The following is a 16,351-nucleotide window of genomic DNA, read 5'->3' as shown; positions in this document are numbered from 1 at the left end:
ATATAATATGTGTTTCTTACCTTTGATTTTTTATTTATTTGATTTTTATGGGCACCTCTATCTACACACACACACACACACACACACACACACACACACACACACACTGAAATCATAGAAGCATATGATACTAATACTGGAAGAGATCATCTTTCTTACCCAGGTTCCATGAGAATCAAAGCTTAAAGCTCCAAGTCTGTGCTGTCCAATACAGTAGCCACCAGCCCCATGTGGCTATTTAAATTTAAAATAATTAAAATTAAATAAATTTAGAAATTCAGTTCCTTAGTCACACTTGTCACATTTCAAGCATTCCATAGCCACAGTTGGCTAAAGGCTACCATATTGGACAGTGCAGACACACACCATTGCCATTACTCCAGAAAGTCCTATTGGACAATGCTTCTGTAAGGCATCCATGGATGAATTAACTTCTTTCTTATTGCAAGAATGGTACTAGTTATATACCACTCTTGGAGAATTGACAAAATATTCTGTGTTCTGAGATTTGGAAGAGGAATCTTGGCTGAGAAAGGCTAGATTCCCTTTGACCTACAGATCAGAAAACTAAGGCTGAAGAGGAAGAAGAAATGGATGATGTCACAAAGACTCCAGACCCAGGTATCTTGGTTCCCAGTCCAGTGCTCTTTCTGCTACACCACAGTTGACTGTTCAGACAACTGGAACCATCCAGTCAACACATGTTTGCAAGGCAGATAAAAATAAAGGAGTTAGAAAAGCCAGGGGTGGCCTTGAATTATTTATTCAGTTGCCCATGTGTGAGGACACAGGCTGTGGGAGGATCTGAATATGTTTTTTTAAGGAAAACCCTTGTATTCTCTTAGACCACAGATGTGAGGAACAGCAGGAGGACATGAGGAACGGCCAGGGGCGAGAGGTTGGCATTGATGGATGTAGTGGAAAACTCCAGAGATTTTGCAGGGAAAGAGAATTTTCAAGTAGCTAAACAGCTCTGGAAAACTTTGTACAAGATGGGAGCTAATATTTCTTGAACATAGAGCATGTGTGATAGGCACATCACAGATGTCATCTTGTTGAATTCCCCACAAAAGCCAGATGAAGTAGGCACGATTATCACCTTCTTTATGAAAGAAGACTCAGAGGGTCATAGAAGACCAGAAAGGTGAGACGGCTTACCCAAGTTCCTATAGATTAGGAGTGGGGAAGCTGAGAAAAGAACACAGACAGTATGACATCAAAGCTTGTGCACTTTGTACTAAAAGCCAATTTACACAAGTATAAACTGTGTGTATGGGAGAGTGATAGTTCCATTTCTTTACAACAATTTATCGAACTTGTGGACCGACTTCCTTTAGCCATAAACTATGGTCTACGTAGCTGTTAACCCTAATTAGACATGTTTCTAAAATGTCAGTTTTAATTTAACATATGATAACTCCGTTATGAAATCTTAGACTGAACAGAATAGCTATTATATGAGCCTCAAGTACCAACAGACTATAGGTTATTAAAAACATATTGATTGAAGCTGAGGGCACTATGTAATAGAGACATATCTCATTACACAACAATTAACCCTCCAATAGATTTCCAACAATCAGATGGTATTTATTTAATGGACAATAACTGCTTTATGAAATACAAATTGAATACATACACAGGAAGCTTCACTTACAAAACTTCCATTTTTAAGTGGAATTGAGGCCAAGGCTTGACCAAGAGTCTGATACGTCTCATCGCCACAGAAAAAATAAATAAATCTACGGGCTGCTGGAAAGCCTGCTCTGAAGTGTCACATGAGGTTTCCCAAACCCAGCTTTGAGCTCCCAGTGAGGGTGGTGGGGTAGGGGAAGGGGGGTTTCTACAGAGAGCCTAGGGAAAGCATTTCCTACCCCCTTGATCACATTCACTCAGCTGCCAAATGAAGGTTCGAGATTCAGGGACTGATGGTATTGTGGGAAATTAGAGCCCAAATTTAATGTAGTGCCATGGTCTTATATATTTTTATATACACACAAAACGCACAGACACGCATACACACACACATCCATACACACACACTTGTAAATGAGAGCTCCTTGCCAACTTCTGTGGCTCTTTTGAGGTTAGGGGGAACACTTCCTTCATTATTCGAGTTTTGGAAGGACTTAAGGAAAGCTCATGGGAGCCCGAGACAAGATATTGTAAAATGTGAGTTGGACCCTGGCCCCCAGCACCTTCTGTGGGCTCTTGGTCAAATCTCAGCCTCTTTCAGCTCCAATTCCCGCCTTATCCGGCAAATGAAAAAGGTGATTCTCTATTTATAGAGTTACTGGAAAGGTTAAATGAGACTCTGTATACAAAGAATTTAGTACAGGATCTGACACAGGGTAAGCACTTGATAAAGGGCAGAAACCACAACCATTAAGTACTATTAATTAATCATTAGCTGGTTATTATTTTCAGCATCATCAATGTTATATCATCATTATTGGATAAAGCATCCCCAAGAAGGGCTGAGGAAGGCAATATACTAATAAGCCCTAAATAATAGCTAAGTTCCAAACTAGATGTCAACAAACTAGTCTGTTTTCATGACCCGTTAAAATCTGGTTCCCTTAAAGCCTGAGCCCCTCAGGGGGTCTTGATGCTGAAAGGCACCACAAGAGTCTGTTTGATTCAGGTCTCCACCTCCCGGACACTGAGGCATCATTAGACTTACTTTTCAGGGAAGGATAATAAGACTCAGGGAGGGGAAGTGACTTCCTCAAAGCCACACAGCTAGTAAGTAACAGACAGGGGAGTAGAACTGAGGTATCTTGTGTCTTGGTTTATCATTCCCTGGTCTTCTGAAAATTCCACCTTCAGTTCTACAAAGAAACACTGGGCACAGTCAAAGATTCTAATTATACATATTATATACATGCATGTGTATTTACGTATAATATATGAATATGTGCATATATACATGTACACATATATACACATTCATATCATATATAATATGTATATGAAGGTGTTTTCCCATTAACTAGAGGCAATTTCAACTGCTGAGCTCATGGAGATGAGACCAGGACCTCCATTCCAGAGGAGGTTCTGGCAATAGAATTTTCTAGGTTTTTAATAATAAAATAAAGCTAAACATTCCTTCACTTAAAATATGTATTATTACTTATTAATTTCCACTAGCCATCATTCGTTTACTCCCTGACCCCCCAATTTACAATGTGCCTAGATGGACCAGTGCCTGAGCTAGGTGGTGGGGACAGCTATTGAATAAGAGAAAGGACAAAGAACACAGCAAAATCCCTCTCCAAGGCCGCTTCCCTTCCAAGTTTCCTTCTTCTTGGCAGGAGAGAGAGAGAAGGATCAACACTTCATAGGCCACACTCACCTTTCAAAGAAGTGGCCGTCGATGGGCGGGAACCACTCCAGCCTCACGGAGTCAGTCGTGTGGCCCACGATCTGGGGGGCGAGGGCGATAGGCGCCGGCTTTCTGGAGGGCTGCCAGCTCTGGTACACCAGGTCCAGGTAACAGTGCATTCTGGCGACTTGATTGGGCGTGAAGGAGTCCGTGCAGTCGTCATCTGCAAGCAGGCAGAGACAGAGATAAGAACCTGGCTGCACAGGCGGGCATGTGAAAGAATTGTGACGTCTCCTGGAGGCCGGAGAACCAACACCCCAGTCCCGGCCAACTCAGAGCTGGCCTCTCCCAGTGCTCAAGAGTTAATGGTCTGTGAACAAACTAGGGTAGTCACACTTCTGGAGGCAGGTGAGAGGGAACAGGAGGAAGGTGAGGCTGGACGGAACAGACAAAGTACATTCGAGACTGGAGAGGGAGCAGCCCACAGGTCATGGCCCAGGACAAGGGCAAGACAAGCTGCTCTCCATGGGCCCTGAATCCTCTGGTCAGTGAGTCATACATCCCCTTATTCCTTCCCTCCCTTACCACTCATTCAATATCTCTCATTCATTCATTCATTTACTTGTTTATTCACTCACTCATTCACTCATTCTTTTATATGTTCATTTGCTCCTTCACTCGGTCCACACATTTTCTCATCCACTCATTCATTCACTCTGCTATTTACTGATGCAGTAATGTTGTCCTTTAAACAAACCTTCTGAGCGTCTATTACATATTCCCTGCTCAGTGCCAAGGGCCACAGAAAGAGGAAACTTAAAACATTCCTGCCCTTGAAGAGTTACCAGTCTATTATAGAGAGAAGGCCAGTTTGTTGTATGAGTCAAGGTCATTACAAGGCCGCTAAAGTCTGTGATGCTGACCGCCGATGAACAGGAGACAGCATGTTGTGGAAGGAGGGTGACCCAGAAAGGCTTCTGTAGAAGGAGATCCTTGAGGTCAACCAGATTGCATGGCTAAGATTAGGAAAGACGGTTGAGGGATTGCAAGACAGGGAGCTGGGGGACCACAGAGGCACGGCGTCCTCTGTGGCGAGTGCAGGCCAGAGTCAGGCTGACCTAGGAAGAATCGAGGGTCAGTGTCCATGCTGGGAATACGAGGACAATGACCCCTTCTGCACAGTATTGTCATTGGGACATTTACTGTGTGCGTAGCATGAGCCAGGCATGGTGTACTGTGCTCTGGACACATTTAACTCTCCCACTGTTGTTGGAGTAAATACTATTATTTTCTCCAGTTTACAGAGGAGGAAATTGAGGCTGAGAGAGTGTAAGCAACTTTTTTAACATCACAGAGCTAGGGACAGATCTGAGATTCAAACCTGGGCAGTCATGACTCCAAGGCCAGGCTTCTAATCAATATGAGAGCGTCTTGCTGAGTGTAAATGAGACCTTGTATGGGTAAAGTATCCTGCAGGTGCTTGATAAACAGGAGTTGAGCCTGAGCCTGAGGAGGCTGGAAGACAATCTCTTAAATGTCTTAAAATCTAATGACCTTCAGTCCTACTCTCTCTTTTCTATGATGCCAACTAAAGGCCGTGACCCAAGACTTGTCCCCCAAGGAAGAAGCTTGCCTCCCGTCTCTCCCTCCAACAGCTTTATTCAGCTGCCCCAGAGGCAGGGCAAGACATTGTTTTGGCTTGGTTTCCAAAAACACCACTTCCTAGAGGTGTCAGCCTGGTCAGGGTTTCCGCAGCTGGGGCCCAGACAGAGGAGCCCCGAGCTCGCCTGTTCTTAAAATAAACCCAGCACTGGGAATCCTGCAGCATAAACACACTTCCCCTTATCAAACAAACAGAAAATAAGTTTGGGCGAGTGCTGGGCAGTGCACGTGACCTTGGGAATCCAGCTTGGGGAAGGGACAGGGGTGCAAGGAGGTTATACACAGAAGCTGCCTCTGTTCCCCTTAGTAATTTTTGACAGTCTCCTTTCCAGTACCCTGGGGATGTCTTTCGTATATTTGGAGGAAGTGGAAGAGGCTGGTGTCCCTTAGCAAGCACTATGAAAGAGGGACTAGTTGCATAAGTCTCTCTCAAGCCCAGATGCCGCTATGTAACTCCTTGGATACCAAACATTCTATGGCTCCCCATTGCCTGGAGAGTAGAGTCTAAACTTCTCAGTCTGAGAAGGGCCAGATCATTGGGTATGTTTTTCTTTGTTACTGTGAACTTTGCACTTCATCCTGAAAGCCTTGGACAAGCCACTGAATAGGTTAGAGGCAGGAGAAGGGTATGACGGCTAAGGAAATTGGGCTACATAGCTAGATTAGTGCACGAAGGATCTGGAGTCAAATGGGCAAGTGATTTCACACTGTCAATGCCTCAGTTTCCCCATCTGTAAAGTGGAAATGATGATCTCAGAACATGGCTGAGGGTGAAGGAGAGTGGAGCACCAAGAACCATAATACATGCTCACTGTCTCACGATTGGGACAGTTCTTGTGTGTGTGTGCACTTGTGTGTGTGAGTGTTGCAAAACTGGAAGCAAAAAAAAAAGGAACATAAAATGTTCATTCTCTTTGATCTAGCAATATCACAATTAGAAATTCACTAGTAGATATTCATGAATAAACACAGGAAACATATGTACAGAGATGTTTTTTGAAGCATCATTTACATAGTAAAAATATTAGAAATAACACAGTAATAGGGGGATCACTGCATACATTAAGGCACATGCATAGACTAGAATATGAATCAGTCATTACCAAAAGAAGGAAGTAACTTTAAAACCCAGATCCCTCATGTATAAATCGAGGACATTAAATCAACCCCACTACACAGAGTTGTGAGGATTCAATGGGCTGGAGCACATAAAGCGTTTATCAAGATGAATGGAGAAGAAAAAGAGTATTTTTTTCTCTATACACTCTGATTTGTTTGCTTTTCTTTTCCCAAAAAAAGTGTATTTTCCTTTTGTAACTTAAAAATGAGCCATTTCCATGTTTATCAATAAAAAAGAGTTTGAAAAAAAGGTGGGTGATAGAACCTGGTAGTGGAACAGGGAGATATCTGAACTTCAAAGATGAAGTCAGAAAATGTCTGTCCCAGGGTCCATCACTTAGAGACTTAGCTGCTATCAGAATCTTGGGAGAGGTACCAAAGGGTTTTCCGTTTATCACAAATGCTATGTTTCAATCAGCTAATGTCTAGAGCCAGCCCCTCTTGGCTTCCTGCCTCCACACCCTTCCCCTCCTGACATCCGTGGCTACTTGATCCCGGTTTCCAGGACCAGCCAGGCTCACCTTGTTCTTCTGTCCCCATCTTGTCCCTAAGCAGGAAGGGCTTGCAGGATTTCCGTACCCTGGGAGACTGCATCGTCCCCATGCTATTGATGTCGTGTCCTGATTTTGCTCACTGAACTCTGCTCTCAGGAACACATCTCCATCTGCAGCTGGGAGGCCACAGAGCATGAAGGCTGTTCAGGGCATGGACTTGGTGCCTCCACTCCCTCTGGAACTTGGGCAAAATGTTGACCCCTGACAGCCTCCCCTTCACCCACTGTAACGTAGGGAATAATGAGGCTACCTATCTCCTAAAGCTGAGGAGAGCAGTTAACAACCTAACCCATGCCTAGTGCATGAATTACTGAGTTGCCCTTTCTAAAAGTCCCTGCTTTTTTGTTGTTTGAAAAATAATGATTATAACAGTAATAACAATAAATGATTATATCCACTGTAGAACATTTGGAATATGCCAAAATTGTTATACAGAAATAAATATCACCCTAAACTTATTACCTAGAGATAACACAATTAATATTTAGTGTACATGTATATGTATATGTGAATATCTATAATTCTCATCATCACAAGCATATATATCACATATAAATGCATTTATATTTAATATATGTTTATAAATATTTATATATTTATCTACATATATAGTTATATATATATGATATATATACCAGGTCTGACACTATACATAAGGCTCTGGACTGTGTTCACATTAAAGAGTTAACAAATAATCCTACTAAGTGTCATTTATTGAGCACTAGTTATGGTACCAAGGACAGTTCTAAGTCCTTCACCTGTATGGTTACACAGGTAAGCGTAATTATCCTCCATGCTATAGACGGAGTAACAGAGGTTGAGAGAGGAGCAGTAACTCGCCTGGTGTCAAAGGCTAGCACATGAAGGATTTAAGTTTGGTCCCCGCCTCCACATTTCATGTTCTGAACCACTACGTTACTCTGCTTCTTTTTCTCCCCTCAATCGTCTTCTGTATCATCTTTAGCAGCCACATAATGTTGTATCATATGGATGCCTTGTGACTTATTTCAGCAATCCGTTCTCTTTGGGCTGTAAGCAGTTTCCAATTTTTTTTTTTTTTTGTGAGGAAGATCAGCCCTGAGCTAACATCCATGCCATTCCTCCTCTTTTTGCTGAGGAAGACCGGCTCTGAGCTAACATCTATTGCCAACACTCATCCTCTTTCTCCCCAAAGCCCCAATAGATAGTTGTATGTCATAGTTGCACATCCTTCTAGTTGCTCTATGTGGGACGCAGCCTCAGCATGGCTGGACAAGTGGCACGTCGGTGCGCGCCCGGGATCCGAACCCGGGCCGCCATTAGCGGAGTGCGCGCACTTAACCGCTAAGCCACAGGGCCGGCCCCAGCAGTTTCCAGGTTTTTACACCTAGAAGCATTTTTCTTCTATGCTTGGCAGGTGGTAAATGCCTAATTAATATTTGGAGAATGAACATTGCTAAGAACATGCTTAGGACTAAATCTTTAAGCACATCAACTGATTTGTTTCCTTAGGGTATATTCCTTAGAGGTGGGATTGCTGGGTCAAAGCGTATGTGCATGTTAAAAGGTTCTGACACAGAAAGATGAGAACAAGACACTTGTGCCCATAGCCTGGAGAAGGCCTGGTTTCCACACTCTTGAGGAGGCCCTTACTGGAGGATGCTCTTTGTGGGCTCCCTATGGCCTATTATCTTCAGGAATTGGATTCCAGGCTGCTGTTCCTGTATCTGCACAGGGTTTATCTAACAGTGCAGTGTGACCATACTCGCCTGTGCTCAACTAGGCTTGCTCCCATCACCTGCCTGGTGCCTGCTTGATCTGAGTACTTGGGATGCTCTCAACCTTCCCCAGTATCAGAAAGGGAACCAAATAATTATTGATTAATACCACAGGCTCTGCAGTAAGAAAGGCTTGCCTTGTTGCTGTGTGACCCTGGGCAAGCTATTTAAGCTACCTAAACCACACTTCCTGCATCCGTAAAATGGGTGTGATAATAGCACTTACCTCATTGGGTTATCCTGAGGATTTTATGAGACAAACCTATGAACTGTCTCACATGGTGTCTGGCATATCATAGGCACTTAGTAATTATTGTACTGCACTAACCGATATGGTAGCCACCAGCCACGTGTGGTTATTTAATTTAAATTAATTAAAATTACGTAAGACTAACAATTGAGTTCCTTAGTCTTACTAGCCACATTTCAAGGGCTCAATAGCCATATATGGCTAATGGTTACCATACTGGACAGCCAAGACACAGAACACGTCCATTTTGCAGAAAGTTCTATTAGATAGCACTGCACTAGACTCTACCCAACTAATGACCAAGCCTAAGAAAGAAGCACCCAGGAAGGAAAGATCTAGCAGCAGTGGACTCAGTGAGGTCTCCGCCCTCTCGGCTTGACTGCAGAGCCCCCGTGCATCGCTCTCCTCAGCCCTGAGAACCCAATCTTGTTCTGCATTTTGAATTTCATCTAGCTGCTTTTGTCACCTCATCTATCAGAGATCCTAAGGAAAACAAACATTTCAAAGCTCGTGGTCGCCTCGAATATGCTTTTGCGGGTGTAAGTTTGTTATCGTAGCTCAGTGAATTAGTTCTGCTGTTAATGGGTCACTGAGCTGAGGGGTTCCTTTAAAAAAACAACAGTAAATCAATCACCCTTTAGATCTGTACAAAGGGGAACAAAAAAAAAGATTTAGTTTATGGGGGTCTGGTAGCTGGTGGCAGCTCCTAGGCCTCTAAGAGGCCGGCAAACTTCCAAACCCATGTTATTGTTTATTTTCCATGTGCGTTGAGCTGGCCAAGGAAAGGTGCTACAGAAATGAAACGTAAGCAGGGCTGTGTGAGGGGACAGGGCACCGGATGTGAGATGTCGGCTTGGCTGGGAATGGGAGCCCAGTGGGAATCTGCTTTTGAGGAAATACCCAGCACTCTGGTCTTTTTTAGAGACCTAAATGTAAAGACTCTTTATGGTGCTAAGGATGGGTTACTGACCCTTCAAGAGACCTCAGGTTCGAAGCATAAGAACCTTAAACTGGGGAGGCCCCGAGAGGTCATCAGCCCAAATAGGAAAGTAGGAAGGCCCTTTGGGGATCACAGAATTCATTGGGTTTCAGCAGGGAAATCCTCTTTTCAAATGCAATCTGAGGCAAAATCCCAACAGAAATGAAAAACTGTTAGAAGAGGGGCTTCCTTGGTTTAAGCGGAGAAGGAAACATAGTACCCCGTCGTTGAGCCGCATGGGGCAGCCCCACAAGGCATCTCTATGAGACAGAGTAACAAAACCACCCAAATTGCTCAGTATCCCATCCAACCATCAGCTAGGTCTCTTTTGAAGAGTGGCACAAGAGTAGAAGAGAAAAAAAAAATAATTGGCATCAGATGTATAACCTGGGACAAATGACTTTTGGTGAACCTCGGTATTGTCATCTGTAAAATGGGGACAGTTCTTACCCCATAGATTTGTGTGAGAATTAAATGAGATGGTGTGTGTTAAGGTCCTTTATGAACAATAAACTTTTATAGAAGTAGAAATATTGTTATTGATAAGAATCAATTTTATATACCTGTTATAAGAGAATTTATTCATTTTCTTCCCTCACTGCCTCTCTCCCTCCATTCTTCTCCCTCTCCTTACCTTTCTTCCTAACAAACATTTATTAAGTACCAGACCATATGCTAGATGATGGGAATACAGTGATGTATTAGAGGCAATCTCTGCCTTCACAGAACTTGCTTGTTTCAGTTGGGAAAAGAGACACCTAAATTGAATGTTCTAATAGAACTTAATGCTGGGGTACCATGTGCAATGATGCGAATCGTGTCTTACACAAGGGATCTTGGCTTAAGGGGCCAGTGGTGAGGGCTGTGACTGCCCTGAGGAAGGGGTGTCTAGTTCTAATTTGTCAAAGATGCTATAAGGGCTAGAAGTGGCCTTGATATTTGCTAAAGGAAAGTTCAGGGCATCCTAGAACCCAAAGAACGAGTCCTTAAAAAAGGGTTTTCATAGCATCTATGCAGTTGGGAAAAAACATATCTTATCATGTAATAATTTCAGATTTGCAAAACCAAAAGCATGCTTTTTTTTTTGGTAATAAAACAGTAAAGGAGGGTGTGAGAGTTTTATGTTTTAAAAAAAGGTTCAACGACCACCAGCTTAGGAAAATACAGCTGCCAAACTAGGAGGAATCTTGGAGTGCAAGTCCAACTTTAGAAATTTTCTTGAGAAAAGTGAGGTCCAGAGAGGAGATGTGATAGACTCAATGGCATTAGGGACCTAGTGGCAGAGCTAGATCTTCTACCCAGGTTTCCTGACTTTCAGTCCTATTCAACTTCCTAAAGCGTTGTTCCGAGGAGGTTTCAGCTGCAACATCTTTCTTGTACCGCTGAGGTGCTCACGGAAGGAATATTATCTTAATTGTTTGGGTTGAGGAGTTGTTGGGATGAAGAAGTCTTAGAGAAGTTAAGCAGCTTGCTCAAGGCTACTCTGAGGCAGGACTGGAGCCCACGCCTGACATCCAGCCCCATGCCCCCTGCAGAGTGTAGGGCCCTACCTGCGTAGCTCATGAAGTTGTTGAAAGGAGTGTTGAAGAAGCTATGAAAGCCACAAGTGTCATTCCCTGGCCCCGGGTCACCGCAGAACTTGTGTTTCGGGGCTGGGTTGGTGTCACTGCAGAGGTCTCCGGTCTCAAAGGAGGGCTCTGTCTCCATGCAGGGGTCGCTGCAAGACTGGATCTCCGAGATGCCTCGGAAGATGTGGTAGAGGCCCAGGCTGTGCCCGATCTCATGGATCATGGTGTGGGTGTGCCCAGGAATGCCGTAGAAAGATGGGTTCAAGACAATGCCGCCTGCAAGGGGAAAACCAGAGCATTAAGCAAGCTGGGCACTGTGCTTCCTGGCTCAGGAATCCCCCAATCAACCAAGGGTAAATGGGGTGCTCCCCAAAGTAACCACAGGCTTCTCCACCCTATGACTCCGCTACCCCGAGAGCTGTTATGACTTGTGATATGAATCATCGATGGAGTAGGAAGGAGTCTCAAAAGTCATTTTGTGCAATCTGCTCACTTTTCCAATGAAAACACCGATATGTAAAGAAATGAGGCAACTTATCTAAGGTGATTTTAAACTACTTAAAAGAAGTGGCTTGATTAGAATTCAAGGACTTTGATTTCTGGGCTGGTAAACATTTCTGCTGCATGCCCGGTATACAAACATTCTACATGCTTTTGTTTCCATGGAGCCCTCATGGTCAGACACCTTGGTTCCAGTTCTCACTTTGCCTTCACTAACTCTGGGACGTTGAGCAAGTCCATTACCATCTCTGAATCCCATTTCTTCACTTCTTTTTTTCTTTGTGTGTTTGTTTCTGAGGAAGACTGGCCCTGGGCTAACATCCATGCCCATCTTCCTCTACTTTATATGGGACACCGCCACAGCACGGCTTGACAAGCAATGCGTCGGTGCGCACCCGGGATCTGAACACACGAACCCTGGGCCGCGGAAGAAGAGTGCGCGCACTTAACCACTTCGCCGCTGGGCCAGCCCCATCCCATTTCTTCGCTTCTGTCCTCACTGAGAGTGAACATTCATGAAGTCCAGCACCATGCTGTGTTCACCATTATAACAGTGATCACAGTAGCCAACGTTTCTCAAGCATTTATTACATATCCTCAGGCCTTGTGCTGAGTGCTTCATGTGTATAATCATACTTCATTCATCTCACAACCCCAGGAGAGAGCCACTGACTCACAGAGAGGCGAAGTAACGGACCCAAGATCAAGAGTTAGTAAGTATGGAGCCGGAATCTGAAACCCAGTGCTTGGATTCCAAAGCCAGGGCTCGTAATCTGAGTTGTACTGCTAATGCCTACAATAGGTCCCAGAATATGGCATCTCATTCAACGTATGTTGAATATTTACTGAATGTCGACCCAACTAAGGAAGTTTTGTGAGGTCTAACTAACCACATGGAAGCAGCCAGCATAGCACGTGACATATAGTGATAACCTTACTTACTAACTACTTGCTTCTCAGTGTGTTACCTGGAAGGTGATTAGAAATGCAGAATCTCAGGCCCCATACCAGACTGCAGAATCAGAATATGTATTTTGACAAGAGCCCCAGATGACTTGTCTGCAATGACCCCCTCCACATGTCTTAGAAGATAGAGCATTGCTTAGCTTGGGGAGACAGAGTGAACAGATCTCAGTAGCATCAATGGATAGCATTGTTCCACGTTCATTTTAGGCACTGGAGATACACATAGAGACTGGTAGAGAGAGAAATTTAAACTTTAAAATCCAAGTGTGTTTAAGGGAAGGTTAAAATTCAGGTCTGAGCACCGTGCAACTAGTGACTTTAAGTGCAGAGCAGCATCTTATAAAAGAATGATGAGGAGGCAGGACCTTGTTGATTTGTCCTGGGAAGGCTGGAGCAGGCGTGGAGGGAGTTTTGCGTCGGGGGAGTTTTATCTCAGACTCAACTGCTGGGAGGGTGAGCTTGCTCAGTCATGGGGGTCATGGAGTTTATTAATTCTGAACTGCTCAGAGCCTTCTAGCACAAAGATAAAGATGTATGAGAGGGTGTGTGGGGGTGTGTGTGCACGCGCACGTGTGTGTGAGAAGGGGCAGGCAGAGGCAGGGAGGAAGAGAAATTGAGACAGGAAATCTCTCTCAATTATTTTCTGTCAATCATAATATGAAACATAATCCCTTTCCCACCCAAGGCTTTTTCCAGGGATCATGGCGGAACAGCAGGAAAAGAGGGTAAAAAAAAAAAATATGGTTCTAATAAATTGAGTTTGATTGGGGCTACTTGCAGAGGAATTGCTTATGATTGACACCTCTCAGGATGGGGAGGTGGCAGCCTGGATGCCAGCTGGAGTTAGCCTGACACTGGTTGCAATCCTCATTCTGCTTCACATTGCCTGTGTGACCTTGGGAAAGTGACTTTGCATCTCTGGTGAGCTCCAAAATAAACAGCTATAATAGTGCCAATGATTCTCTGTTTCTCCATGAAGCTTCAACGTAAAAGGAATGGGGGGGGAGGTGTGGGCAGGACCCCACAGGTATTTCCAAGGATCATGATAGGATTGCAGACTTAATGTCCAGGCTGGCTCTGTTTGTTTTACCTCATCCCCTCCCAACTCACCCCTTTTCACAGAGTGACAACACAGGGCCCCAGTCCTGTTTCATTGCTTCTCTTAAAAGGTGAAATAGCTTGAGCCTGACATCATCCTGAAATACTATAACATGCTATGGATTTATAGCCTTCCGTATTCCTGGTCCTGAGCCAGTCTCTGAAATTCGTGGAATTATCAGGAGTATTTTTCTCTAACTTTAGAAGCCTGCTATTCAACCCTTCTAAGACTCTGATCAGGGCCATTTTGGTTGCTTTTCCAAGAGGAGAGAATTTCAGCACAGAGAAGGGTCCTTGCAGGCCGTCTAGTTTGACCTATTCATTTAAAAATCTGAGGAAATTGAGACCTGGGGAAGGAAAGAGACTTGCCTAAGGCCATACTGCTAAGTGAAGTCACAGCTGAGAACAACCATGTATTTTGGCTCTGAACCAGCACGATTCCCATATATCATACTAGGCATGCGATATAAGCTGATCATCTTTAAGCTTGCCTAAGTTGGCACACTCTCTTTTATCCAACTCCTGTCTGTCTGTGTCTATCTGTCTGTCTACTCATCCATCATCTCTCTCAAAGTTTTTAAACCTCAGCACTACTTATATTTTGGACTGGGTAATTCTTTCTTGTGGACATTGTTGGAAACTTAGCAGCACTGCTGGCCTCTACCCACCAGATGCAGTAGCATTTCCCTCATTTGTAAAATCCAAAAATATCTTTAGACGTTGCCAAATGTCTCCTAGGGGATAAAACCCCCCGGTTGAGAACGACTAGATATTTATCTTTGTATCTACTTCTATTTACACAACCACACACGTGTGCACACACACAGACACACAAATTGGTCTCCTCTTAAAAACAATTGGGAAATGATAGCAGTCTTGAGGAAACTAAGTTTAGAGTTTGATTCAGCATTACTTGTTTGAAGTTGAAGAGTCTCTCATCTCCAAGAGATTGTAGATTTAGAGTAGCTACTGGACTCTGGGTGTAGCACTGGGATACCAGGCAGGATGCAGAAACATCCAGTAATGTCACTTTGCTGAGCTCTACCATTCTCAGATGGAGATGCTCACTGAGTCATCTCTATTCATTGGTGTAAATAATAGGAACATTCTATCAAGGGGAAAATGATTAAACAAATCGTAGTGCCCTCGCTCAATGGAATTTTACATGGCCATTAAAAAAGCTCATCTTTAGATAAATGGAAGTAACTCAGAGTGATGCTTTTCTCTTGTGATGTTAAGTGAAAAAAGTTAGACGGGAAGTAATCATAAAGATTGCTGTAATATGGGAAAATGTAGATACCATACTATGAAGTGAAAAAAGGACACATAATTGCATCTACACTATGATTTCAAATATGCACAAGTTAAAAAAGGCATGTCTACATATAGACATGTACTGGGAGAGAGCATGGAAAAATCAAAATTAAAGAACTGCAATGTTTACTTACAGTGCCTGGTTCAGAAACCATTGTCATCTCTGACTTTTGGTGATTGGTTTGTATAAACATATGTCTTGTTTATGGATATGCATAATTTGAATGTAAGAAGAGTTCCTGGTGTTGTGGGTGGGTGGAACATGGAGGGACAAGGAGTTCTTACAAACTCACTTTCTCTTGCCTCTTTGGTGTCTTTCAAGCCAATCCATGACTGGCTGTGCCAGCATAATGTGGTTACCAGGCTGAGAAGATATTTGCATAAACTAAGAGGCAGGGGGTATAAGGAGAAAGCAATCAACGAACAGAGTTGGAAACTTGAATTCCAATTGTGACTCTGCCACTGACTTGTGTGTGACCTTGAATAAGCCCCATTCCCTCTCTGGATCTCAGTTTCCCCATTGGTAGAACAGAGTTAATAGTATCGTGTTATTTTTCAGAGCATTGCTTGAGGGTTGAAAGATAAGGAATGCTAAAGAGTTTTGTAAAATTAAAAAATGATAAATAAATGGGTTGTTGACCATCACCACTACCACCACCACCATCCTAATCATGATCCCCATCATTATCATCATCAGTACTAAATTTATTCCTGGACTAATCCAGTTTCCTCATGAAGAAGTTTCTAGTTCTCACCTAAGTGCATTAGGGCCTCCTTGTCCCATGGCCAAGTTGCTACTCCCGCCAATTCCTCCTCCGAGGAGTTTGCAAAGAAGATATTGAGGTGTGTTGATCCATCCAGTCTAAGAATGTTCTTCAGTTCATTAACATCCAAGTATGCTCTGTAATAGAAAAAGAACCTTGGTTGTCATCATCATCCAAAAAAGGCACCATTCAAATAATAGGTACTCCTCAATTAATGAAGAGCTACTGTGTGCCAGGCACTTTGCTGAGCACTTGATAAACATCACCTCATTGACTTCCCCCAATAATATTATAAGGTAAGGGAGATGATCCCATTTTGAGGATAAGAAAATTAAGTCCTTGTGAGTTTAAGAGACTTGATAAGGTTGCTCGGCTTATAAATACCACAGTTCAGTTTAGAACCTATATTTATCTAAAGTTAACATCTGTGCCCTTAAGGACTCTGCTATATTGACTGATGACAGGCCCACATAATGTGGTTATAGATCAAGAAC

At 43.4% G+C, this 16,351-nt stretch overlaps 1 protein-coding gene across 1 annotated transcript in view; it reads right to left on the bottom strand.

Moving 5' to 3' along the window:
• The window catches only part of PAPPA (pappalysin 1), a 207,391-nt gene that overhangs the window by 168,130 nt on the left and 22,910 nt on the right, over positions 1-16,351 (bottom strand). Inside the window, exons 3-5 of the mRNA XM_058524829.1 lie at positions 15,849-15,994; positions 11,197-11,490; positions 3,356-3,548 (exon numbers count right to left, since the gene is read on the bottom strand). Coding sequence (XP_058380812.1) covers positions 3,356-3,548; positions 11,197-11,490; positions 15,849-15,994 — 633 coding nt within the window. The remainder of the gene's footprint in view (positions 1-3,355; positions 3,549-11,196; positions 11,491-15,848; positions 15,995-16,351) is intronic.

This window comes from Diceros bicornis, chromosome 28 (genome assembly GCF_020826845.1).
Source record: "Diceros bicornis minor isolate mBicDic1 chromosome 28, mDicBic1.mat.cur, whole genome shotgun sequence".
Lineage (NCBI taxonomy): Eukaryota > Metazoa > Chordata > Mammalia > Perissodactyla > Rhinocerotidae > Diceros > Diceros bicornis.
This window is presented reverse-complemented; position numbering and strand designations above follow the sequence as displayed.